General features: G+C 45.2%; 2 protein-coding genes across 4 annotated transcripts in view; one reads left to right on the forward strand and one right to left on the reverse strand.

Annotated features, from left to right (window-relative positions):
- The first annotated feature begins 1,829 nt into the window (after window positions 1-1,829).
- On the forward strand, window positions 1,830-4,905 carry tmem242 (transmembrane protein 242). Its single transcript, XM_075458694.1, has 4 exons — window positions 1,830-1,942; window positions 2,246-2,346; window positions 3,854-3,988; window positions 4,768-4,905. The coding sequence occupies exons 1-4, from the start codon at window positions 1,858-1,860 to the stop codon at window positions 4,879-4,881; spliced, it is 435 nt and encodes a 144-aa protein (XP_075314809.1). The 5' UTR covers window positions 1,830-1,857; the 3' UTR covers window positions 4,882-4,905.
- A 1,907-nt stretch (window positions 4,906-6,812) lies between these two features.
- Window positions 6,813-24,773, reverse strand: part of arid1b (AT-rich interactive domain 1B) — a 35,354-nt gene continuing 17,393 nt past the window's right edge. For 2 of the 3 annotated variants that reach the window (XM_075458671.1, XM_075458669.1), the window contains 12 exons: window positions 23,045-23,182; window positions 18,523-18,732; window positions 18,204-18,423; window positions 16,613-16,748; window positions 16,163-16,341; window positions 15,407-15,551; window positions 13,510-13,626; window positions 12,765-12,840; window positions 11,174-11,906; window positions 10,064-10,194; window positions 9,320-9,986; window positions 6,813-8,557 (listed from right to left, as the gene is read on the reverse strand). In XM_075458671.1, the coding sequence (XP_075314786.1) occupies window positions 7,530-8,557; window positions 9,320-9,986; window positions 10,064-10,194; window positions 11,174-11,906; window positions 12,765-12,840; window positions 13,510-13,626; window positions 15,407-15,551; window positions 16,163-16,341; window positions 16,613-16,748; window positions 18,204-18,423; window positions 18,523-18,732; window positions 23,045-23,182 (3,780 nt within the window). In that variant the 3' untranslated portion in view covers window positions 6,813-7,529. The remainder of the gene's footprint in view (window positions 8,558-9,319; window positions 9,987-10,063; window positions 10,195-11,173; window positions 11,907-12,764; window positions 12,841-13,509; window positions 13,627-15,406; window positions 15,552-16,162; window positions 16,342-16,612; window positions 16,749-18,203; window positions 18,424-18,522; window positions 18,733-23,044; window positions 23,183-24,773) is intronic. The other variant, XM_075458670.1, reaches the window with a different exon arrangement.

Consider the following 24,773-nt stretch of genomic DNA (forward strand, 5'->3'; position numbering starts at 1 on the left):
GCAGGGAAAAACCAAACAGATTTTTTTTTTTATGCCTGTGTTTATTAGTTTTTGTTTACAAATTAAATCAAGTCAAACAAGGCATTAATACATGCAACAAAGCAAACTTTTCCTCTCTATTCTCCTCCACCAAATAAGTAAGAAAAACATGTTAAAACTCTAGATTCCCCCAGGCCATCAGGCTACTCAGCCACTTTAGTTATGTACTGATTTCCACCTGTATGTATATATATATATATATATACATATATATATATATATACATATATATATATATATACATATATATATATACATATATATATAGTCGAACATTTCACTTTAATTTTTATCCACAGTTAAATTTTTTTTTTATGCACAATTCTTCTACTTTATCTTCTTCCTTGGTTTTCATTCACCCGTCTCAATTTATTTAATGCTGTTGGCTCGTCACCAAGAATTTCAATGTACAGAATGACCCAGTGTCTCTCTGTACAAATGACAATAAATCTTGAATCTTGAATCTTAAAAATAAGATGAAGATAAAGCAAAAAAGCAATAAGTAAATAAATAAATAAATAAATAAAAATAAAACATAGAAAAAGAGATAAATTAATAAATATATAATAATACATACTTTTTAAATATATGCACTGAAAACAGTTACAGCGCTAATGAGTTTCTCAGAACATTATATCGTATCACGCAGACATTCTACTCCCTCAAAGTCTCTTCTTGCTGGAGCAAGTTACCAACATTAGCATCATGTCTTAGAGAACTTATAAAAGGTCTCCAGGTATCATCAAAAACATGTTGTTTCCGTCTCATAATGTATGTTATCTTTTCCATTGTCATGTTTGATGCCATCGTCCAATACTTGGTCCATAAACTGAACAGATTTAAAGGCACGATTGTCTGAAGGTTTGAAAAGTTTTTCTTTTCAGAATCAGAATCAGAATCAGAATGCCTTTATTGTCATTATACACGGTACAACGAAATGTAAAGCCACCAAAAACAGTGCAAAGAGAGTGCGAATATAAAAATATTAAAAACATATAAGTGATGTAAAAAAAAGGGAAGGGTGTAAGATGCACAGTTTTTTTTGTTACGGTAATAAAATAAATAAAATATGGTGTTAGTGGTGATAGATAAATAAGGTGTTAGTAGATTCAAGTATATAGATATATTGCACACAACAGTGTTTGGCCATCAGTCTGTTCGTGGAAAATGTTCCAGAACATCTCACATGATGAGAGCAGACAGATGCTGAACTTTCAGATTCCTGTTGCTTTCTTTTTGGAAACCCACAATTATTCACATCCACAACAAACTGAAATTGAAATTGATTTGAAAATAAAAATCTGACAGGATTTTATTGCACACAAACACCCTCCTCCGTGCATTTTTATCTTAACACACCCGTAATTGTGGCTCAATAAATGTCATCATCTGTGACGTGGATATTCTTATTTTTCTTCCATTAAATCTATTTAATAGTTTTAATTTTCAGCACTTCAAGATTTTACTTGCCGAACATGTTACAGATAATCTGAATCAGTCGGTTTTTAGAAGCGGAGTGACAGATCTATATTTATGTCTCTGGTTTAAGCAGGATTCCCATTAATACACGATCTTTGTTTCAGGCTTCTGTCTCGTAAGGGAAAACGCGTATTTGAGTTTAAACTGGGTTGAAGTTGTAATATAAAACATATACACTTATATAAGTTTAAATATATAAACTTACTATATTAAACTATATTAAGTTTAATATAACTCATATTTTTGGGATGTCGTTTAAAATAATTAATTCATTTCGTTTTCGCTTTCCTAGTTAGCTTGTTTCCGCCCGGTGGTTTTAAGCAGACGGACCAGAGCAACATGACGGCCGCAGAAGAAGACGCTGGTGTAAGAGCGCGACACGAAACAGAAAACGAAGAAGACGCCAAACTGCAGACGTTAAAAGGTGAGTGGGACGTTAAAGTGTCCGCTGGTGGTTGCTTGGTAACGGCGGCTGTTTCTTGGGACTCTTCCGGTCGGAGGTCACATCAATGTCGACCGAATTCACCAAACTCCACTCAAAAATCTGCTGTTTTAAGACTCGTCCCGCCTGCTCACACGCACAGCGGCCGTGCACGGGCTTTGTGAGGTTTCCGTCATGTTTTAGGGCCCCTCCTTTCTCCTTCGGGTGGACTCTGAAGTGACGTCATGCTGTACCTGACCCCCTGTGTGCAATGACGTCATGCTGTACCTGACCTCCTGTGTGCAGGTGCAGCGTTTCTGACCGCGGCGGCATCAGCAGGCGTGATCGCAGGGTTCGGCTCCACGTTGGCGCTGGCCAAGAAGAAGAGTCCGGAGTGGTTTAATAAGGTGCTCTGCCTCACATAGGCTGTGTTCGAAACCGCCTACTACATACTACATACTACATACTGCATACTGCATACTACATACTGCATACTGCATACTGCATACTACATACTACATACTGCATACTACATACTGCATACTGCATACTACATACTGCATACTACATACTGCATACTGCATACTACATACTGCATACTGCATACTACATACTACATACTGCATACTACATACTACATACTGCATACTGCATACTACATACTGCATACTGCATACTGCATACCGCATACCGCATACGACATACTGCATACTACACACTACACACTACATACTACATACTACATACTACATACTGCATACTACATACTACATACTGCATACTACATACTGCATACTACATACTGCATACCGCATACCACATACTACATACTGCATACTCATTCGATCAGACAGTATGCATAGCATTTACCCACAATGCATTTCGCTCCTGCCCGAGCTGAAATCAGCCGGCCTGAAGCTGATTTCCCTTAAGCTCTAAACTCTGTAAACTTTAGCAACATTTGAAACATTTTCAGGTGAGAAAGTAGTCGTTTAGATCCCCAACGTGTTGAAAACCTGACAAAATACCGGCTGTTTACAATTTTGTTCCCACGAATTCGGCGCTACTAAAGCTAGCCGTAGTGAGCAACGCACTTCCTGTTATTTTCACAAAATAAAATACCCGTTGCCTTTTATCATAGGGAAAGCCATTACCATACAATTGGTGCTTTTGTTTTGAAAACAGGAAGTGAACCTACCCTCGTTGTAGCTAGCTTGAAACTGCCGTTTTGACAGGAAATGACGATCGGCGACGTCACGTTACGTTGCATCTTGGGTAGTTTGAGTATGAGTAGTAACCTCATGATGCATACCCAACATTTAGAGAATCTAGTATGCATCCGGGAACTTCTCGCTTACTCAAACTCGCATACTAACTCAGAAAGTTAGTAGGAGTAGTAGGAGAAGTATGCGGTTTCAAACACGCCACACACAGCAGCCTGAAACCTGTTTTCTTTGGATAAAAACTACTGATTAAAACCCACTGAACAGATGTTGTGTGACAAAGTGAAGACAGACTAAAGGAATCTGCAGTTTTCAGGTTTATAAATGATTGTCTTTTGTGTTATATTTGGGGATAAACTTATTAAATTAAAAGTGCATGTTTGGTGGGGACTTCTGTTTATATTCTGCGGTCTGAGGATTGGCTCTATACGAACGAATGGGATTATTTTATGAATAATTACGATTACAATTAATTGAATTCCAATTGGCTTGAATTGGACTTATCTAAGTGCCTTGAGAGGACATTTGTTGTATTTGGCGCTTTATAAATAAAACTGAATTGAATTGAAAAATTGAGGAGGTCACGAATGAATAAACTTTAGTAACTTTAGTTAAAAGCCATGTTTCATCATCTGTTTGATCCCAGTTGGGATCAGAATGTCGGAACTCATTTTGTGCGTCTGCTCTGCAGGGTGTGACGGCGGCGGCGGCCCCTGAGAGCGGGGCCTCTCTGGCCCTCCGGGCTCTGGGTTGGGGCTCTCTGTACGCCTGGTGCGGCGTGGGTCTGCTCAGCCTGACGGTGTGGAAAGCTCTCGGTGTTCACAGCGTAGGTTTATTGTTCATCTGTGGCGACCTCAGACATTTGGAAGATAAAGTTAAAGGGACAGTTCGCCTCTTCTGACATGAAGCTGTGTAACATCCCATATCAGCAGCATCATTTCTGAACATCTTCTTACCCCCTGCTGCGTCCTGTGAGCAGAGTTCCAGCCTCGTTTTGGTGTTGATGAAGGTAGTCCGGCTAGTTGGCTGGGGTTTAAAAAATAAAGCGTTTTGCTTCTCAGAACAATATGCGTTCAACAGAGTAATACATTTGCATCACAAAATGGTTCTCCAGGAAAAAGTCAGAGCTCACAATCTCTTGGCCCTATTTTCTCTCCCTTCGTATCACTGCCTGCTGCCGCCTGCCGACAGCCGCGCCTGTTACGGTGTTTGCTGCTCGGTCTGCACAGCAGGTAAAGGAAAGGAAACAAAGGAAACAAAACAAAATGTAAGGAAACGAAAGGAAAGGAAAGGTCTGACTTTTTTCCTGGAGAACCATTTTGTGATGCAAATGTATTACTCTGTTGAACGCATATTGTTCTGAGAAGCAAAACGCTTTATTTTTTAAACCCCAGCCAACTAGCCGGACTACCTTCATCAACACCAAAACGAGGCTGGAACTCTGCTCACAGGACGCAGCAGGGGGTAAGAAGATGTTCAGAAATGATGCTGCTGATATGGGATGTTACACAGCTTCATGTTAAAGAGGAGAACTGTCCCTTTAATCAGCAGAAATGTGAGTTTTTGGTTCTCATGCGTCTCACTGAGGCTCCGTCTCCTCCTCAGTTGGCAGAGTTCCGGCAGAAGATGCAGTCCTTCTTCCCGGCCATCCCACAGAGCCCGGAGGCTGCAGCCGGGTCAGAACCGCTGGACTGGGACGCCGTGTTCAAGTCCAAATGATCCGGATCAGCTGCAGACTGAGACCACACAGAGACCGGATCCGGATCCGGACAGAACCTGAGCTCTGAGTTTCAGGGCGGAGGCGGGACACAAACTGTGAAACTTTCAGCTTCTTTCATTTCCTTCTGTGGAGAGAAAGTAAAGAAGAAGTGGGCTGAAAAGCTGTTAAATTCTGCGGATTAAACGGTGCTGAAGTGGCGCTTTAACAGTCTGTTTCATTAATACACGAGTTCAGACGCTTCCTGAGGTTCTGCTTCACACATTGGGCTGAGAGGCGGTTTTCTGTGTCGGTGTAATTCATGTTTCAGCCTCTGGGAGGCGCCAAAGGAGCCAAAAACTGCTGCTGAGAAACAGCGAAGCAGAAACTGAGCCGAGCCGAATGTTTGGGACGCGTCTAAATCCTGGAAAGCATCGGGTTGGTATAAATATGTGAGACACGACTCCACAGTTTAAGCAGGACAGAAAGTGACGGATGAAGGAAGCACAGCGTCGGGTTCCTCAGCATTCATGCTGCATTCAATGAAACTCAGAACTAAAAAGTCTGAATTACAGCCTGTGTTTGATTTAAAAAAAAAAAAAAAAAAGACATTGGATCCTGAATAAAACGGTTTAAAAATGAAGTTGTTTTGAGTTGTTTCTTCATCGGTTTGCTTTACATTCTCTGTATTTTAATGCTTTTGTATTTAAAACTGATTAAAAAAACACCAGAAACGCTGCGATGACCTCACAGAACCGGAATATAAGAACCAACCGGTTCAGTTAATCCTGTTTAAACCCACCTCAGGGCTCCAGCTCGACACTAAGCAGTATGCACCATGAAGTATGCAGTATGCACCATGAAGTATGTAGTATGTAGTATGTAGAATGTAGAATGAAGTATGCAGTATGTAGTATGCAGTATGCAGTATGTAGAATGAAGTATGCTGTATGTAGTATGCAGTACGCAGTATGTAGTATGTAGAATGAAGTATGCAGTATGTAGTATGCACCATGAAGTATGCAGTATGTAGTATGTAGAATGAAGCATGCAGTATGTAGTATGCACCATGAAGTATGCAGTATGTAGTATGTAGAATGAAGTATGCAGTATGTAGTATGCAGTATGCACCATGAAGTATGCAGTATGTAGTATGTAGAATGAAGTATGCAGTATGCAGAATGAAGTATGTAGTATGCAGTATGCAGAATGAAGTATGTAGTATGTAGTATATAGTATGCAGTATACAGAATGAAGTATGTAGTATGCAGTATGTAGTACGCAGTATGCAGAATGAAGTATGTAGTATGCAGTATGCAGTATGCAGAATGAAGTATGTAGTATGTAGTATATAGTATGCAGTATACAGAATGAAGTATGTAGTATGCAGTATGTAGTACGCAGTATGCAGAATGAAGTATGTAGTATGTAGTATATAGTATGCAGTATACAGAATGAAGTATGTAGTATGCAGTATGTAGTATATAGTATGCAGTATACAGAATGAAGTATGTAGTATGCAGTATGTAGTATGCAGTATGTAGTACGCAGTATGCAGAATGAAGTATGCAGTATGCAGTATGTAGTATGTAGTATGAAGTATGCAGTATATAGTATGCAGTATGCAGAATGAAGTATGTAGTATGTAGTATGCAGTATGTAGTATGCAGTATGCAGTATGCAGTATGCAGAATGAAGTATGTAGTATGAAGTATGCAGTATGCAGAATGCAGTATGCAGTATGTAGAATGAAGTATGCAGTATGCAGTATGCAGTATGTAGAATGAAGTATGCAGTATGTAGAATGAAGTATGCAGTATGCAGTATGCAGTATGCAGTATGTAGAATGAAGTATGCAGTATGTAGTATGCAGTATGGGGCCCCACCTCGGGGCCTCAGCTCAGATGTTCTTCAGGTTCAAACATCACAACCAGTCGAGCTGCGTTCACAGCGCTCAGAGTTCATGAACGTTTATTCTTTAAACATGTTGTGGAACATATAAAGATCTGAAGAAACATTTTTCTTTCTTTACATTTGTTACAGTTTCTGACGATTCCGGCCCCGCCCACATACTGTACACACAGGCCATCGAATCAAACGCACCCTCCCGGGTCAGACTCCACAAAACGTCCTGGAGCTGAGGCGGCGCCTTCGGCTGCTGGGGGTCAGAGCGCCCCCTGCTGGAGCTCAAATGTACATCATGTATTTACAGGAGGGTGATGGTTAGGATCCGGGTGGTGGAGACGTAAAAAGTTCTTAAAAAACAGAAAAGCCGCCCCCCCCCCCCCGTCTGATACTGCTGGGAAAATACTGATGGTCAAAAGATTCACATTAAAAACCCAAAACAAACGTATTGCACCAGAACATCAGCGTCACCACAGGAGAAAAGAAACGGTTTAAAGAACGCTGGCCACGCCCACATCTAACTAACCCCGCCCCCCGTCACGCTTTGGTTCAAACCAAATAAAACAACAAATGAATTAAAAAAATTAAAAATATTAAATATTTTGTATTAAAACGACTTAATAAACATCTGGATGGAGCTTTATATATTTATATAAAAAACATCTGCTTCTGATCTTTAAATAAAAATAGAATAGAGGCCAGTTCGTTCGTCACACGGGCGGAGCCGCGTCCGGCGCCACGAGCGCGCTCCGTGGCGCTGTGCGTGTCACGAGCGGCTGGTTTTGAACAGAACTTCGCACATGACGGCCGCCACCGAGGCGGCGAGCGTGGCCGACAGCGAGATGTCCAGCAGCCGGCTCTCGTACAGCACGAACTCCGCCCGGTTCTCCTCCGCCCTCGCTATGGCCAGCAGCGCCTTAGCGGCGCGGCACATCATGTTGATGCTGGGCGGCTCCGGCGGCGGCGCCGCGGCGTGCGGGTTCTGCTGGTGCTGAGCCATGGCCACGCTGTCCTCCAGGAAGCCGATCAGCGCCGCCACGCTGCCCTTCTGCAGCGCCACGGCCCTCGCCACCGTCGGGTCGCTCTGCGCCAGGTTGGAGAGCACCGCCACCGCCATCTCCCGGCACACCTGGCTCCGCCTCTCGCCCACCAGCCGCACCAGCGTGCAGAGGAGCTTCTGCTGGCGGCCGAAGGGCGGCGTGGCGAGCAGCAGGTCCACGTTGCCGTCCTGGATGCTCAGCTTGCACAGGCACTCCAGCGCCAGCCTCTGCGGCGTCAGCGGCGAGGAGCTCCCGGCCGAGGCCAGCGGGTCCTGCGCCTCGGCGGCCGGGCACACCATCCAGTGCAGCAGCCCGTCCAGCACGGGCAGGCACACGCTCTCCGGGTACGGCGACAGGTCCAGCTGGCCCGAGATGTTGGCCAGCGTCACCAGCGCGTTCTCCCTGAGCGCCGCCAGGCAGTCCCACCACCACTCGTCCCGGCTGCACGCCAGCCCGCGCTCCTCCTCCCGCCGGGTGGCGGGCGGCGCCCGGCTCCTGCGGGGGTGGCGGTGGTGCAGCAGCACCAGCCGGCCCAGGATCAGCACCAGCCCGGCGTGCTGCGACAGGACGCCGTCGTTGCCTGGCACGAAGGAGAGGCTGCGCACCACGTTGGAGACGCACATGCAGCTCCTGGCCAGAGAGTCCTGCCAGGCCTCCGCCGTGGACAGCGGCGCCTCGTCCCAGCAGCGAGGCTCGTCCTCCAGCGGGCTGATGGGACTCCGAGTCGCCCGACCTCTGACCTCGGAGGGCGAGCCTGTAAAGCACGAAGAGAGAAGAGTCAGAGCTGCGGGGTGGGAAGGATTAACAGGGTCTCATGGGCTGTGTTCCAAACCGCATACTTCTCCTACTACTCCTACTAACTTTCTGAGTTAGTATGCCAGTTTGAGTAAGCAGAAGTTCCCGGATGCATACTAGATTCTCCTAAATGTTGGGTATGCATCATGAGGTTACTACTCATACTCAAACTACCCAAGATGCAACGTAACGTGACGTCGCCGATCGTCATTTCCTGTCAAAACGGCAGTTTCAAGCTAGCTACAACGAGGGTAGGTTCACTTCCTGTTTTCAAAACAAAAGCACCAATTGTATGGTAATGGCTTTCCCTAGCGCCGAATTCGTGGGAACAAAATGCATTGTGGGTAAACGCTCTGCATACTATCTGATCGATGAGTATGTAGTATGCAGTATGTAGTATGTAGTATGCAGTATGTAGTATGTAGTATGCGGTATGCTGTATGCAGTATGCTGTATGCGGTATGTAGTATGCAGTATATAGTATGCAGTATATAGTATGTAGTACGCGGTTTTGAACACAGCCATTGTGTTCGTCTGACTCCGCCCACATCCACAGGTCAGAGGTAAGTGGGAGTGGCCTAAGTAAAAACATGTCAAAAGCCTTGGAAGTGGGCGGAGTTAAAAGGTCCTGCTCTGCGCTGTTGTGGTGAAACACGGTACTGCAACGTCACACAGGAACAGTTATTGATCAGATTATTGATAACCGATAACTGATCTTTACCTGTTTGTCTGTCAGCTGCCAGCTTGGCCTCCACGCCTCCATCTACCTCGACCTCCTCAGCTTCCTCTCGCTCTGGACTCCTCGCCGTGGCTCCGCCCACCTCCGCCCCCCTCCCCCGTGGCTCCGGGGGGGTGAAGTCTCCCGTCCGGGGCTCAAAGTGCGTCTGGATGTGGGCGGTGGAGTCTCCGCCCCCGGCCTTCCAGTGCAGGAGGCCGCTGATGAAGCCGTTGGGTGGACTGGCCCAGCGCTTCTCCACCTCCTCCCACCGCTCCCCCCCCTCCTCCACCCTGATTGGCAGCTTGTCGTATTTGCTGGCCTGTTGGAGGCGGGGCTCTACCTGCTGCTGGGGGCGGGGCTCTACCTGCTGCTGGGGGCGGAGCTCTACCTGCTGCTGGGGCTCCTCTTTTAAAGCAGCTCCTCTCTCCTCCATCTCTTCCTTGAGAGATGTTAACGGCGGCGCCGTCTGCGACCTCGTCTGCTCCTCTTCTGATTGGCCGTCAGGTTCAGAGGCGGCAGCCGGCGCCACCTTTAGCAACTCGTTCTCGGGGAGGGGCCCCAGCGGCGTCTTCTGGCCCTCCGTCCTGACCTCATAATCCTCCAGGATGCCAAACATCTGGATGAGGCAGCGGCGGTAAAACTCCACGACGAGCTCCAGGAAGCCGGGCAGCTGTGGGAGGAGACAGAGCGCCGTCAGTTAGACGCCGCTGAGGCTGGTGATGTCATCAGGTGTGTGTCACAGCTCACCTGTGTGAGGTTGAAGGAGCCCACGGTGCTGTCGTCGTGCAGCAGGATGTTGATGGTGTCCAGCGCCCAGGTGTTCTCTGCCAGCAGCCCAGACTTCAGTGACATCATCACTCGCCATGCTTCTGGGGTTCCTGACCAATCAGAACGCAGAATGAACCTCAGCAGTAAATCTATGGCTGTTTTAAAATCCGCATACTTCTCCTACTTCTCCCACTACTCCTACTAACTTTCTGAGTTAGTAAGTGAGTTTGAGTAAGCCAGAAGTTCCCGGATGCATACTAGATTCTCCTAAATGTTGGGTATGCATCATGAGGTTACTACTCATACTCAAACTACCCAAGATGCAACGTAACGTGACATCGCAGATCGTCATTTCCTGTCAAAACGGCAGTTTCAAGCTAGCTACAACGAGGGTAGGTTCACTTCCTGTTTTCAAAACAAAAGCACCAATTGTATGGTAATGGCTTTCCCTATGATAAAAGGCAACGGGTATTTTATTTTGTGAAAATAACAGGAAGTGCGTTACTCACTGCGGCTAGCTTTAGTAGCGCCGAATTCGTGGGAACAAAATTGTAAACAGCCGGTATTTTGTCAGGTTTTCAACACGTTGGGGATCTAAACGACTACTTTCTCACCTGAAAATGTTTCAAATGTTGCTAAAGTTTACAGAGTTTAGAGCTTAAGAGAAATCAGCTTCAGGTCGGCTGATTTCGGCTCGGACAGGAGCCAAATGCATTGTGGGTAAACGCTCTGCATACTGTCTGATCGATCAGTATGCAGTATGGAAGTATGTAGTATGTAGAATGTAGTATGGAAGTATGTAGTATTTAGATTGGAAGTATGTAGTATGGAAGTATGTAGTATGTAGTATGGAAGTATGTAGTATGGAAGTATGTAGTATGGAAGTATGCAGTATGTACTATGGAAGTATGTAGTATGTAGAATGTAGTATGTAGTATGGAAGTATGTACTATGGAAGTATGCAGTATGTAGTTTGTAGAATGTAGTATGGAAGTATGTACAATGGAAGTATGTAGTATGCAGTATGCGGTTTCGAACACAGCCCATGTGTGTGCGTCGCTGTGTGAGTGTGTGTGCACGTGATCCCACCTGTGTCCTTCGCCGTCAGCCGTCGCCGTGGTTTCAGTTTGGGGGGCGTGGCCTCAACAGAGCCGGGGGGGTAGTTGAACTCTCTATGAACGAGGGGGAGGCTCTGAGCGGGCAGGGGACCGGGGGGGGCCCCCGGCAGCGCTGCCTTCTTAACGGAGGACAGGTAAGGGCTGCCGTTGGGGGACAGAGAGCCCCCGAGGTGCCGGGGAAAGGGGGAGGGGCTTAGTGAGCGGGTCACGTGATTCGGGGCGGTGGGAGGGGCCTGGAAGGAGGAGGGGGGCTGCCTGGATGGCAGCGGGGGGGTGGAGGGAGAGGAGTGGGGGGGGCGCTGGTTTAGGTGAGCGGGGGGCCACTGGGTGTCCTGGGGGGCCCTGCCCTCCTGGTCGTCCCCTCGGTTCATGCTGGGGTAGGGGGGCCCCTGGCCCCTGTATGTGAACCCCAGGTCTGTCCGGGGCCACATGTTGGGCTGCGGCCCCTCCCCGGGGCCCCCAGACCCCGCGGGGGGTCCTGAGCCCATCACGCCGTGGTGGGGGGGTTCCTGCCGGTCCCGGCCGAACTGGTATGGGTACTGGCCCTGGACGGGCAGGCGCTCGGGGCCCATGTAGCCCCCCCCTCCTGACCCAAACGGGCCGAACATGTCGGGCTGCTGGGAGCCGAACGGCTGCACGCCGAAGGCCTCGCCCTCATGGCGCTTCGCAGGCGGGTACATCCCATCGGCCGGACGCTTGTAGCCCTGCAGACACAGAAACCAGAACCTGTCAGAGACCAGAACCTGTTAGAGACCAGAACCTGTCAGAGACCGGAACCTGTCAGAGACCGGAACCTGTCAGAACCTGTCAGAACCTGTCAGAACCTGTCAGAGACCAGAACCTGTTAGAGACCAGAACCTGTCAGAGACCGGAACCTGTCAGAGACCAGAACCTGTCAGAGACCAGAATCTGTCAGAGACCGGAACCTGTCAGAGACCAGAACCTGTCAGAGACCAGAACCTGTCAGAGTTCAGAACCTGTCAGAGACCGGAACCTGTTAGAGACCAGAACCTGTCAGAGACCGGAACCTATTAGAGACCAGAACCTGTCAGAGTTCGGAACCTGTCAGAGTTCAGAATCTGTCAGAGTTCAGAATCTGTCAGAGACCGGAACCTGTCAGAGTTCAGAACCTGTCAGAGTTCAGAATCTGTCAGAGTTCAGAATCTGTCAGAGTTCAGAATCTGTCAGAGACCGGAACCTGTCAGAGTTCAGAACCTGTCAGAGTTCAGAATCTGTCAGAGTTCAGAACCTGTCAGAGACCAGAACCTGTCAGAGACCGGAACCTATTAGAGACCGGAACCTGTCAGAGACCGGAACCTATTAGAGACCAGAACCTGTCAGAGTTCGGAACCTGTCAGAGTTCAGAATCTGTCAGAGTTCAGAATCTGTCAGAGACCGGAACCTGTCAGAGTTCAGAACCTGTCAGAGTTCAGAATCTGTCAGAGTTCAGAACCTGTCAGAGTTCAGAATCTGTCAGAGTTCAGAACCTGTCAGAGACCAGAACCTGTCAGAGTTCAGAACCTGTCAGAGACCAGAACCTGTACATCAGAGTCAGCTCTTACCTGCTGCTGAGGGTACCGGGGCTGATGGGAACTGTAGGCCATGCTGTGAGGATACTGCTGCCCGTAACCGTCGGGCCTGAAGAGGAAGGAGTAAAAGTTTATTTACACATTAAGTTCCTTCTGCTTTCAGAGCATTCGACACTCATCAGTCGGGACAAGTCACTGAACAAAGAACAAACTACAAACTACAGGAGGTAGTTGTGACTCCTCTTTCCCCAAACTCCTGGAGAGGAGCGTCGAGCGGGTGTGAGGATCCTCACAAGCCCCCGGCTGAGTTTTTTCTATCCAAAATGCACTGAGCTCTACGTCACTTCCTCTCTTTGGTTTGCTGGATAGGGGTTCATTTGTTCGTCAACCGAGACCCACGTTTTCCGGCGGTCCAGAGTTCGCTTGTTTGGTCCGCACCAGAGTTCGGCCGAGCTTCCACACCGGCCTAAAGAAGTGGACTGAGGAAACGAACTCTGGTCCGGACCAAACAGCGCGACTGTAAAAGCACCCAGAAGTTTGAGCTCATTATCAGAAACCTTTCAGGAAGCCTGGGGCCAGTTTGGAGCATTTACAGTTTAATAACATCAGAGGTCCTCATACGGAGCCTTGTGGTACACCTCCATAAAACAGAGACTCAAAGAACTGATTTTTTAACAATAAAGGAATTAAATTAACGAACGAACGGAATTAACGCCTTTTTGACTGATTTTCGGCTCAGGTTATTACAGACAGGTGGATGTTTGCCAGCTCCTCTCACCTCTGGGGGGGGTATCTGTTGCTAGGATACATGCCGGGCTCGTTTCCTGGCGACGCCATGCTGTTCTGACCTGTGGGGGGCGCCAGGCCTCCCTCTGGACCCATCACATGGTCTGGCCTGCACGACACCAACACATGACAAGAAGTCATCATGAATAGAAACTGAAACTTTCAGAACTCTCTCATCTGGTGAATCTCTGAGCTCTAAAACAAAACTACAAGTTTATACCAACAAAAAAAAAAAAGAGGAAAAAACACAAAACAGGCAACGGACTGGATGGTTTGGTGACATCACAGTGGACAACTGAATGAACAGTCGGACATTTTAACAGGTTTCAAAAGGCTGCAGCTTAAACCTGGTCAGAGATAAAAGAAAACTGGAAATCCTCACCCTCTGAAACTTCATCAAAGATTTGAACAGAAACATCTTCTCTTGTTAAATATTTTGATTCTTTTTCTCTAAATTTCACCCGGACAGCTTCCATATAAACACTTCCTGTTAGCTGAGTGAGCTAACGGCCAAACACTTCCTGTTAGCTGAGTGAGCTAACGGCCAAACACTTCCTGTTAGCTGAGTGAGCTAACGGCCAAACACTTCCTGTTAGCTGCTAACGGCGTCACTGATATGGCTTTTTAATCAGAGGTGGGTAGTAACGAGTTACATTTACTTGAGTAAGTTTTTGAAAACATTATACTTCTAGGAGTAGTTTTAAATCTCTATGCTTTTTCCTTTTCCTTGAGTAGATGTGTGCAGCAGAAACTGTCCTCTTACTCCGCTACATTAGGCTACAATGAGCTGGTTACTTTTCTTCTTACCTCTTTGGTATTCTACGCCTCATTATTTTTATCCCCCCGCGTACGCCTCATTTTAATGTTTTATTCTGACAGAGAGAGAGACTTCCGCCAAAGGCTCTACCACCTGACTGTGTTCCACCAATCAGACGCAGCCGTGCGGTCTGGTCACGTGACCGTACTCGATCTCAGCGGCGGGACGGGTTAGCTTTAGCATTAGCAGTCGTAGCAAACAAACAAAGAAACAGATGAAAAATGTCAGAACCAACGGTGGGAAATGAAGACGCAGACGAGGCCTCATACTGAAAGCATGTTTACCTTACAAAGAGTGAGAAACAGCAGCTACATTATGTGTCTTCTGTGGCAACCAAAACAAACGCACATTTCAGCAGAAACTCAACATCTAACTTGAGGAAACATGTAGCGCTAAGTTTCCTAAACTCGTTTTTCCCCCCATGGATAGGTGAATGTTTGTTTTTTAGGTTACATATGGGTTACAGATGTTTTAAACATTTCCTAAGTCTCTTTTATTTTTTATTCAAGTTCTTGAATTTACCTGGATTATTTTAATTTAAGCTTTTTTTTGTAATTAATTAATTCATTTTAATTTATTTGATCAATTGGATGAACTCTAATTGGCCTAAAGATGATTATTTAGTGTTTTTGTCTGTCTGATTGAATGCTTGTGTTAACAAATAAATCAGACGTTACTCAACAGTTACTCAGTACTTGAGGAGTTTTTTTCACCTTTTTTACTCTTACTCAAGTAATTTTTTGGATGAATACTTTTTACTTTTACTGGAGTCATATTATTCTGAAGTAACAGTACTTTTACTTGAGTACATTTTTTTAGCTACTCTACCCACCTCTGGTTTTATTTAATTCATCAGTTTACTGGAACATTTTGAAGCTTAATTCAGGGATAATTCAGATGAAACATGTCTGTTGTCTGGTTGTTGTGAGTAGAAACATCACTTGATGTTTTAAGTGGGACTTTCAGCCCGTTTTATTCAGGATGGTGGTCATTACGTGGTTAAAAAAAGCACTGTGACGCTTCTTTTTAATGTCAATGAAGATGGGCATCATGACTCGGGCCAGGATCTTACCTCCGCTCATACCCGGGGCCGTAGGGGTACTGGGGTCTTGGACCCATCCCTGCCAGGGGACCAGAGGGTGGCCCACGAGCGTACATGTCCTGCATGGCTCCGCTGGGCATCTGACTGGAACCGAAGGCCTCGCCGGGTCCTGGACCTACAGAAAAGGAAAAGGTTGTGACCACCAGAGGACACGCATGCGTACACTACAGTCCTGTATCACCAGAGCCCTTGGGGGGGGGGGGGGGGGGCACCTGGTCCTGGATCAGAGGGACCTGAGGGAGGCCAGCAGGGATCAGGTCCCCTACTGATCAACAATAAACCTGATCATAGAAACATATCTCTGCACTGGAAAAAATCAAAGTCTTACCAAGAATATTTGTCTCATTTCTAGTCAAAATATCTCATTACACTTAATATAAGACACAACTGCCTAACAAGCTCCATTTCAGCCAGATATAGGGACTTCTGGAATATCTTGTTGAAAATGAAAAAGTCTTGAAAACAAATTGTTTTGAGTCACATATCATATGAAACAAGCTTTTTTTTTTACATTTGAAGAGGTTTTTAAGCTAATTTCAAGATCACTTTTATCTCAAAAGTCCTAAATATCACATTTTATTTCAAGAAATCTTGACAAGCCGATTTCCACTAGTTCCATTGGCAGATTTTTTTGCTTATTTCAAGCAAAAACGTCTTTTATTTGCTGTTTTTTTTAACTTATTTTTGGAGGGGCATTTTTTCCAGTGTGTGTTCCCGTCTCCTCACCCTTCCTCGGGCCTCCATATGGGTCTTTGTTGGCATCATACTGCATCCTCATCCCGGGCTCCGTCGGGCCTCCTCCCTGCTGGTAGGGGCCACCCCCGGGCCCCGGGCCTCGCTTGCTGTTGAAGGCTGGATCGTTGCCTTCAGAGAACGGGTCCTGGACGTTCACGCCTGCCGTGTTCCTGAATCACAGACAGGAGGACAACATGCTGACCGAAGATTATCAGGACATTAATCTGCAAAAAGTTCAGCTTCTAAAATAAAAAAATAAAAAAGAGGGTTGGTTGTTTTTCCTGAATCTGTCTGGAAGAAAACTGTCAACAATATCTGATAAGAACATCATATTTCCTGCTTCATGCCGGAGAAAAGAGTCTTTTAGTGAGTATGTGTCAGAATGTGGTGTAAAAACCTCGCGTCTGAGCAGCAAAGGTAACCTTTGAGCCTCCCGCCTACCTGTTTCCAGGCTGAGGGCCCATCTGGCCGAGCGGGGTGGAGGCGGGGGTCGGGGGCCTCAGTTCAATGGGGGCCTCTGTCAGGGAGCTGCTGCTGGACTGAGGGGTGTTGGGCCCTTGAAAGGAGCCCGAGTTGGCTGCAGAGATGCGGAAACATGAGTGTTTGTACACAAACAAATGACCCCAAACTGATGTTTTATAGTCCTTTTTGGTATTATAATATTACAAAGTGAATATTTTTATACTACATGTTACTGATTTATTAGAATAGACCTGCTAATGATCACCATCATGCAAGATTTAAAACACTGGAATAAAATGATGATTAAATCTTTATATTCGCTCTTTTTTTTACATTTCAGGAGCGCCACAAGGCTCGATCATGGGAACCTTGTGGTTTAACTTACAAATGCTGCAATCCTCGACTTTTACTTGATTTATGATTTAATTTGATTCCTCACGTCTTTGAGTTTACCGACCGTCTCATAAGCCGCTTTCGGACAGACAGTTCTAAGAAAGTAGTTATCAGAACTACCCTCCTCGAATTTCGTTCTGATAACTATCCTTCCCCAGCGGAACTGTTTCAGTCTGCATTCGCACATGAGTCGGGACCTGATAGGGACTGATGCGCCGCGCGCAGCCGTCTGCTTCAGTGACGTGTTAGCCGTTAGCCGTTTAGCGCTACATTCAAACACAAAATAAAACGGTAAAAGTAAGGAGAGTAGAAAAAACACCACCAAGAAGCTAATATGGAGAGCGGGGAGGCCACTGTGTTTATGGTCTGCATGATGGTGATATTAATCATGGACAATCACATCAGGCGTCTAATATCGAGGCTGGAAGAGCTCACAGAGAGAGTCAGGAGACGATACTTTCTTATTTCATGAAGGAAGAAAGGAGAGCAGAGTGCTGCAGACAAATGAGACCAGTGTAAGTTTAACTTATTAAACACCCGCCGGGAAACATTTTAGCCGTGATAGCATGGCACGGGGCGTAGCTACCGTCCACCAAACACCTCTGCCAGATTAGTTCTATAGAACCATGAAAAGACCCGACCTCGGAGAAGGAGCTAAATAGTTATAGGAACTAAGGGAGAAAGCCCAGAGTTGCTGTATGTCCGAACACGGGAGAAAACGGCCCCGCGGATTAAAAGGTTATTAGAACTGCCAAAGGTTCCTACAGTCCCAAAGCGGCTATAGAGCTGAAGATTGTGATGCGTGTCATTAAAATGTAGTTTTACATGCGGTTCATTTGGTGCTTTTTATCCAGTTTGTGTCCCCATCCTGTCTGGTGGTGAAACTGGTCTTTGTTCACAAACTCAAAATACAAAACTCAAATACAAAAGCTGAATTTTAGAGAGAACATTAACAAATAAAACACAGTGTTGTGTGTTTATATATCAGGATGCGGACACAAAACCCAACTGGAGCCAATTTATGGTGATCGTCTGGAATCGTGGGGATGAGGAAAAGTGATTTTCGGGGGTCAAGGCTTGGTTTTAGGGTTAACTGTATATCCTTGTATATCCAAAAACATCCTTTTCACACAGTCAGACTGAAACTTGTGGGATCCGTTTCAATACGTTTTCTCACCTGGGGAGGGAGGCTGGATCCTGGCCTGGAGGGACGGGGCTTTCTTGGCGTCTGCGGCGGACAACAAGGCCTCGGGTGGAGGCTCCTCCCCGCGCTCCACCTTGCACTCGTAGGCAAACAGGTACTGGATGTACTGCTTCTTCAGAGAGCTGGCCGAGCTGGTGGATGTCCCCACGTTCAGCTTGGACGACAGCTCTCGCCATTTCTTGTTCTTGTTGACCTGGACACACATTTACAGATCTGAAAAGCTGCAGCGCTGAAGCTCAACACAGACCAGCACGAAGATGCACAACAACGGTTGAACTGGAGGAGGGCTCACCATGGCCAGTCCTCCGATCTCTTGGACAACCAGGTAGAGTCTGCAAAGGTCCAGCGGCTTCTTTCCAACAGCGGGCAGGTTTGGGATGGGCGTCCCCCTCTCCTCCATGAAGGACAGGAAGTGGTCCACCCACTGCCTTCTCTCTGGCTCTGAGCCCATCTCGTACAGCCGGGTGATCTTCTCGTTGGTCATGGTGGCGACGCTGGGCTTCTGGAGAGACCGACACGCGGAGATGTCAGCTTCCACAGCAACAAAACTCATGAAAATCCACCGGTCCTGCTGTTCAGGTCATGGTGTAGAGACGTCCAACAGAACCAGAACACTTTAAAGGAGCACCGAACACTTAAAGAGGGGAAATCAGAGAGGAGCTGCATCCCTGAACCCAAAGCTGCTCTTCTTCTGGAATCTGACTGGAGAACTGATGTCAGAGCATCGTTCAAATCCAACAAAAAAATATTCAAAACAGGGTTTTTTATATCAATCTGTAGTATGAAGGTTCTGGAAATGTCTTAAGAACGTTTTAAATGTGACAAACTGAGGCTTTAACATAAAAAAATTATGCCTGAAACTACTTTACAGTCTTAAGCTGAAGATTGAGATTAAAATACAACTTTTTTTTTTTTTTTTTTTTTTAAAAGCTGCGTATTTCACAGATTTATGTTGAATATTAATCGCTGATCTGTGATTGGTCCCTACAGAGTTCTGATCTTTTTCAGGCCTGTTGGAGGAAATGTTCAGTGCTCCTCAAAGCTGCTGATTGTACATGAAAGTCATGAAAATGTGTGTTTTAGGAACTCCAGAGCAGCCTCACAACATGCTGAGATCAACATTGGTGCTGCCCAGCGGTGCGTTCACACGTCACAGGTTCGGTCAGATTTTACAGACTCTTGGTGTGAACACAAAGTGAATCTGGACTATTTGAAGGTGAACGGGTCCATCAGAAAGCTAAACAGAAGGAGCTTTGGTTCACACCGAGTGTGTAAAGCTGCAGGAGCATTTATTTCAGGAGTCAAACAACAATGTAAAATGTTAATTATTCAACGACTGAGAAGATAAATCTAGTTTTTCTAGCTCTGCACTTCTGTCGGTGGATTCTTTAAACTCAGATTTGTTTGAGAGAAACGCTGCTGCTCGATCAGAGATCTGGTTAAAGTGACTTCTCTGAATCCTGAAGGCTGAACAGCTCTGTGACCCACAGCTGAAGAGACTTTCTCATTAAGTCTGCCAAACAATCAGCTTCCACCTCCACCCGTTTCTGAACAAACCCAACCAAAGTTTAAGTTCCTTTCAGGTGAGTCTTTTACTCGATAAATGGAAAAATATTCTCCACTCGTCTTCAGATTCCTCAGACTGAACGTCATCAGATATGAAACCATGAAATGAAACTTCTGTTAAGGCACTGAATCGTGGAGAAAATCAGTGAGAATCCCAACAAACTGCAGCTCTGATGCAGGACGTGGTTCAAACCGAGCAAATTCTTCCATTAATAAGACAAACTAAGAACTGTTTGTAAATGTTGTTTAATTACTAGGGCTGGGCGTTATTTATTTAACGCGTTATAATATTTTATCGCGCAATAACGCAGGTTTTATTATGCATTTTATTATTTATGTAAAAGTCTGTTGCTCACAGGCTTTTATTTTGTAAAAGTCTGTCGCTCACAGGCTTTTATTTTGTAAAAGTCTGCTGCTGTCTGCTGTGGAACAGGAAAAGAAAGTAATCGGCGGATCCACCAAACATGGAGAAGGGTACGGAACTTTTACTCGGCCATTTTCATGTTAAAGTTCTTCCAGACGGCAGAGTCGACAGAACCAAAGTCATCTGTAAACACTGCCAAGTTGAATTGTCTTCTCAGCGTAGTAGTTCCAGTCTAAAATATCACTTAAAGGCAAAACACACAACTGATAGCAGCAAGTCATTCAAGGAAACAGACAGTGGAGCGAGGCTTCTACATAAAAACTACAGAAAGATGCTGATGTTAAAAGTGTGTTTGCACAACAAATGTTATGGCACTTTCATTCATATGGCAGCACATTTAAAATAAAGCTAAATGCTAAAAGCTATACACTACTTTTGGATTCATTTTTGGATTCTGCGTACAAATGAGATTAATCGTGATTAATCAGGGAAATCATGTGATTAATCAGATTAAACACTTTAATCGTTGCCCAGCCCTAATAATGTCACATGCAGACAGCATATTCAACTTAAACTTAAATAATATTAAATAATGAAGCTTTTATTTCTTTCTGGGGTTGACCAAAAGAACTTTATAAGTTTTAATCTTCAGAATCCAAATTATTCTCCTCTTCTGTCTGAAACACTTCGTTTGAGCTCCTTTTTAAAATCAACCAATCATCGTGATGTCACCTGATGATGTCATCAAGTGAAAGAAGAAAAGCCTGTGCAGAACGTTTTAAACACTGAAACAAAGAGAGGCTCCAGAAACACGAGGCCTGAACACGTCTGAACACCAGAGATGCTCCTGATTCAGTCCTGATACAGTTTGTATCCACAGGAACCGTCAGCCTTAATGAGAAAGTCTCCGTTGTAAAACACATGCAGACATTTCTGATCAAACCTGAACGTTCGGGCAGCAGAGTGGAAAAGTTTGAGGCATTTCTGCTGCTGCAGGTGCAGCCGAACGTGCACGAGTCCTGCCGGGTCAGTCCGAGGAGTCGCACCGACAGCTGTGACGCATCCCAGAGGCTCAGCATCCCACCTGCAGGCGTGCTGAGGAAGCTACTCTGGAAGTTTGCTTTGGTGCCTGAAACTTTAACAGCCTTGAAAACCTCCCATCACCAGAGAGTCCCTTCGTCTTAGCCTGAAGGGGAAATGTTGCTCAAACCTGCAGCGCTCTCAGACATGAACCTGCTGCTGCTCATCAGCCGTCATTCAGTTTGCTTTTCCTCAGAGTTATCACAGAGCCAACTCTCCTGAGTGGAAAGACTCACAGACATGAATCAGAGCCCGATATGAACGTTCCAGATGTGTAACATCAACACACATAGACGGGTCAACGGCCTGATTCTATGATTAATTCTGTGAATTAAGACATCTCTGAGGTTAATATATCCAAAGTGTTTAAAGGCAGTAATTAACGGTACACATGCATCACTACGAGTTACGCTGTGTGCATCTCCGGCTTGATCCATCACTGTTGATGAGAAAGCATTGTTTGCTAGCATCTGCTGCTAGCATACAGCTAACATGCTAAACTGTTTCCCTCTGGGATCAACAGAGGAACTATCTGTATCTGTATGGCTGTGTTCGAAACCGCCTACTTCTCCTACTAACTTTAACTTTTCCCGAAACTGGTAAACGCTTTATAAACTGGTAAACGCTTTATAAACTGGTAAATGCTTTATAAACTGGTAAACGCTTTATAAACTGGTAAATGCTTTATAAACTGGTAAATGCTTTATAAACTGGTAAACGCTTTATAAACTGGTAAATGCTTTATAAACTGGTAAACGCTTTATAAACTGGTAAACGCTTTATAAACTGGTAAACGCTTTATAAACTGGTAAACGCTTTATAAACTGGTAAAGGCTTTATAAACTGGTAAACGCTTTATAAACTGGTAAATGCTTTATAAACTGGTAAACGCTTTATAAACTGTAAACGCTTTATAAACTGGTAAACGCTTTATAAACTGGTAAACGCTTTATAAACTGGTAAATGCTTTATAAACTGGTAAATGCTTTATAAACTGGTAAACGCTTTATAAACTGGTAAATGCTTTATAAACTGGTAAACGCTTTATAAACTGGTAAACGCTTTATAAACTGGTAAACGCTTTATAAACTGGTAAACGCTTTATAAACTGGTAAAGGCTTTATAAACTGGTAAACGCTTTATAAACTGGTAAATGCTTTATAAACTGGTAAACGCTTTATAAACTGTAAACGCTTTATAAACTGGTAAACGCTTTATAAACTGGTAAACGCTTTATAAACTGGTAAACGCTTTATAAACTGGTAAAGGCTTTATAAACTGGTAAACGCTTTATAAACTGGTAAACGCTTTATAAACTGGTAAATGCTTTATAAACTGGTAAACGCTTTATAAACTGGTAAACGCTTTATAAACTGGTAAACGCTTTATAAACTGGTAAACGCTTTATAAACTGGTAAATGCTTTATAAACTGGTAAACGCTTTATAAACTTGTAAACGCTTTATAAACTGGTAAACGCTTTATAAACTGGTAAATGCTTTATAAACTGGTAAATGCTTTATAAACTGGTAAATGCTTTATAAACTGGTCTCTCAGTCAGACTTTCACCTCATGTGGTTCATGTCCACACATGAATTTCATGGAACAAGAAAACAAATGAACAGTAACACAGTCCATGTCTGAAAGAGTTTCAAACTGAGGCTGTAAACTGAGATTACACATCTGGAGTTGGGAGGTTTTCAGCAGGACTCTGCAGTGAAGACCGTTCAGGTTTAAAGACCATGAAGAAGAGCGATGAAGATACAGAGAGCAGACCGGGGTCGTGCTTTCTCTGAAGGACTTACTGGGCTAGGCGGTGTCCTGAGCCAGGCCGGGGGGCTAATGCTATCACTGTCCTCCCCCAGACAGGAGGACACACAAGCTGAGCTGGGGGACATGGGACAGGGGGCGGTGGGGGGCTGGGACACACACTGAGAGCTGTCCTGTGACATAAAACGCACACACACACATGAAGACGTCAGAGATCTTCATTCACAGACAGCCGTGTTAGCAGTTAGCACTTAGCATGTAGCAGGTGGAGCACCAGGTGAGTTGAACCCTCTTAACCCTGAAACCTGAACCAGACTTCAACCTGGACTCAGATGTAACAGATAAGATACAAAGCAACACACGCCATCACTTCACAGGGACAATCCTGTGAACCAGGAAACTAAAGGAGGATCCCGGACGAGCCCCCAAATATGCTGCAGTTCCTAAAATAAACAAAGGCTCAAAGGAACTATGAGACCACCACAAAGCGGCAACGATTCAGAACAAGTTTAACGCTGATAGATTTTGTGTTAATCCTCTGTAGTTCTTTCTTGACCTGAGATATTAATAAGGAGAATAAGGAGAAGACTCCTTTTCTCATCTGTCCAACTTTAACTTGAGGTGAGTGACTTCTTGCAGCTTTTCCTCCTTTAATCACAGTAACTTTTCTTCTACAATAAATATCAGATGATAAACAGACTCAACAAAGTGCGCAGAGTCGAGGGTTTTACCTGCAAAAACAACATAAACTGCCAGGTTTCATCTTGGAAACAAGAGGAATTGTAAAGTTTCCCGTTGCTTCACGTCAAACTTTGAAGCTTCACTCAGTGGGGTCACATGGCACTGAGAGGATCGGATTATTGGCTAAATTACAATCAGACTGAGTTGAGCAAGGGTAATTCTCCTTGGATATCTGCGGTGAATGAATGGGATCAGAGGCACAAAGCGTGTCATACCCCGGTATGATAGGTGGCGCTGTACCCATTCCAGCTGTTGCTAATAGAGCCACTTCCTGTTGACCTCTTCACCACCAACAACAACAACAAACTCAGGCGTTGGAGAAAGATGGAGAACGCAGAGCCAGATGAAGCTACGTCCCTCTACATTTGGTCTGTGATGAGCTGCTTGTTGCACAAACTCGATGCCCAACGGAGCATTCTCCATCGCGTTGTTTGTTTCTTTCTGACGGCGACAACAACAGGAATATCGTCTCCTTTGACTTCCGGGTCACGACCCCGGGAAAACATCTGGAGCATGCGCAGAACGCAAAGTCTGATTCACCACGTGCTTCAGCGTCTACAAGCAGGTTTAGAGTGACTTTCAACCCAGTTATCTCGGGGTCTGAATCCCATCCGATCCAGTTCTTAGTCAGATTAAGGTGTCTACATGCACTTAATAACTCAGTCTGATTGTGATTTAGCCAATAATCCGATCCTTTCAGTGCCATGTGACCCCACTGAGTGACGTTGAAATGAAAATAATACAAAGAAACGTAACTCCAGTGTTAAACAGTGAGCAAACAGAGTCAACATAGCAGCTCTCTGCCGTAACCCGACTGCTGGAAACAGATCTGCTGGGATCAAGGAAAACTCTTCATCTGCTCTTAATGAGCAGAGGCGAGTCGGAACAGGTGGAGACGTCGCAGCTGCTGAGCTGAGAGCAAACTTTGAGGAACTTCAGCTCCGGTTTGCATCAACTGCTTATAAAACAGCCAGAAAAGATAAAAACACAGAGTGATCAACGCTGTCAGCAGCAATAAAGAAC

The sequence above is a fragment of the Odontesthes bonariensis genome, chromosome 24 (assembly GCF_027942865.1).
Source record: "Odontesthes bonariensis isolate fOdoBon6 chromosome 24, fOdoBon6.hap1, whole genome shotgun sequence".
Lineage (NCBI taxonomy): Eukaryota > Metazoa > Chordata > Actinopteri > Atheriniformes > Atherinopsidae > Odontesthes > Odontesthes bonariensis.

What these genes read in the sequence shown, in the direction of transcription:
- tmem242 (XM_075458694.1), top strand. Translation starts at nt 1,858, where the DNA reads ATGACGGCCGCAGAAGAAGACGCTGGTGTAAGAGCGCGACACGAAACA. An exon ending in CAAACTGCAGACGTTAAAAG is followed by an intron (nt 1,943 to 2,245) that starts GTGAGTGGGACG and finishes TCCTGTGTGCAG; the next exon opens with GTGCAGCGTTTCTGACCGCG. An exon ending in AAGCTCTCGGTGTTCACAGC is followed by an intron (nt 3,989 to 4,767) that starts GTAGGTTTATTG and finishes TCTCCTCCTCAG; the next exon opens with TTGGCAGAGTTCCGGCAGAA.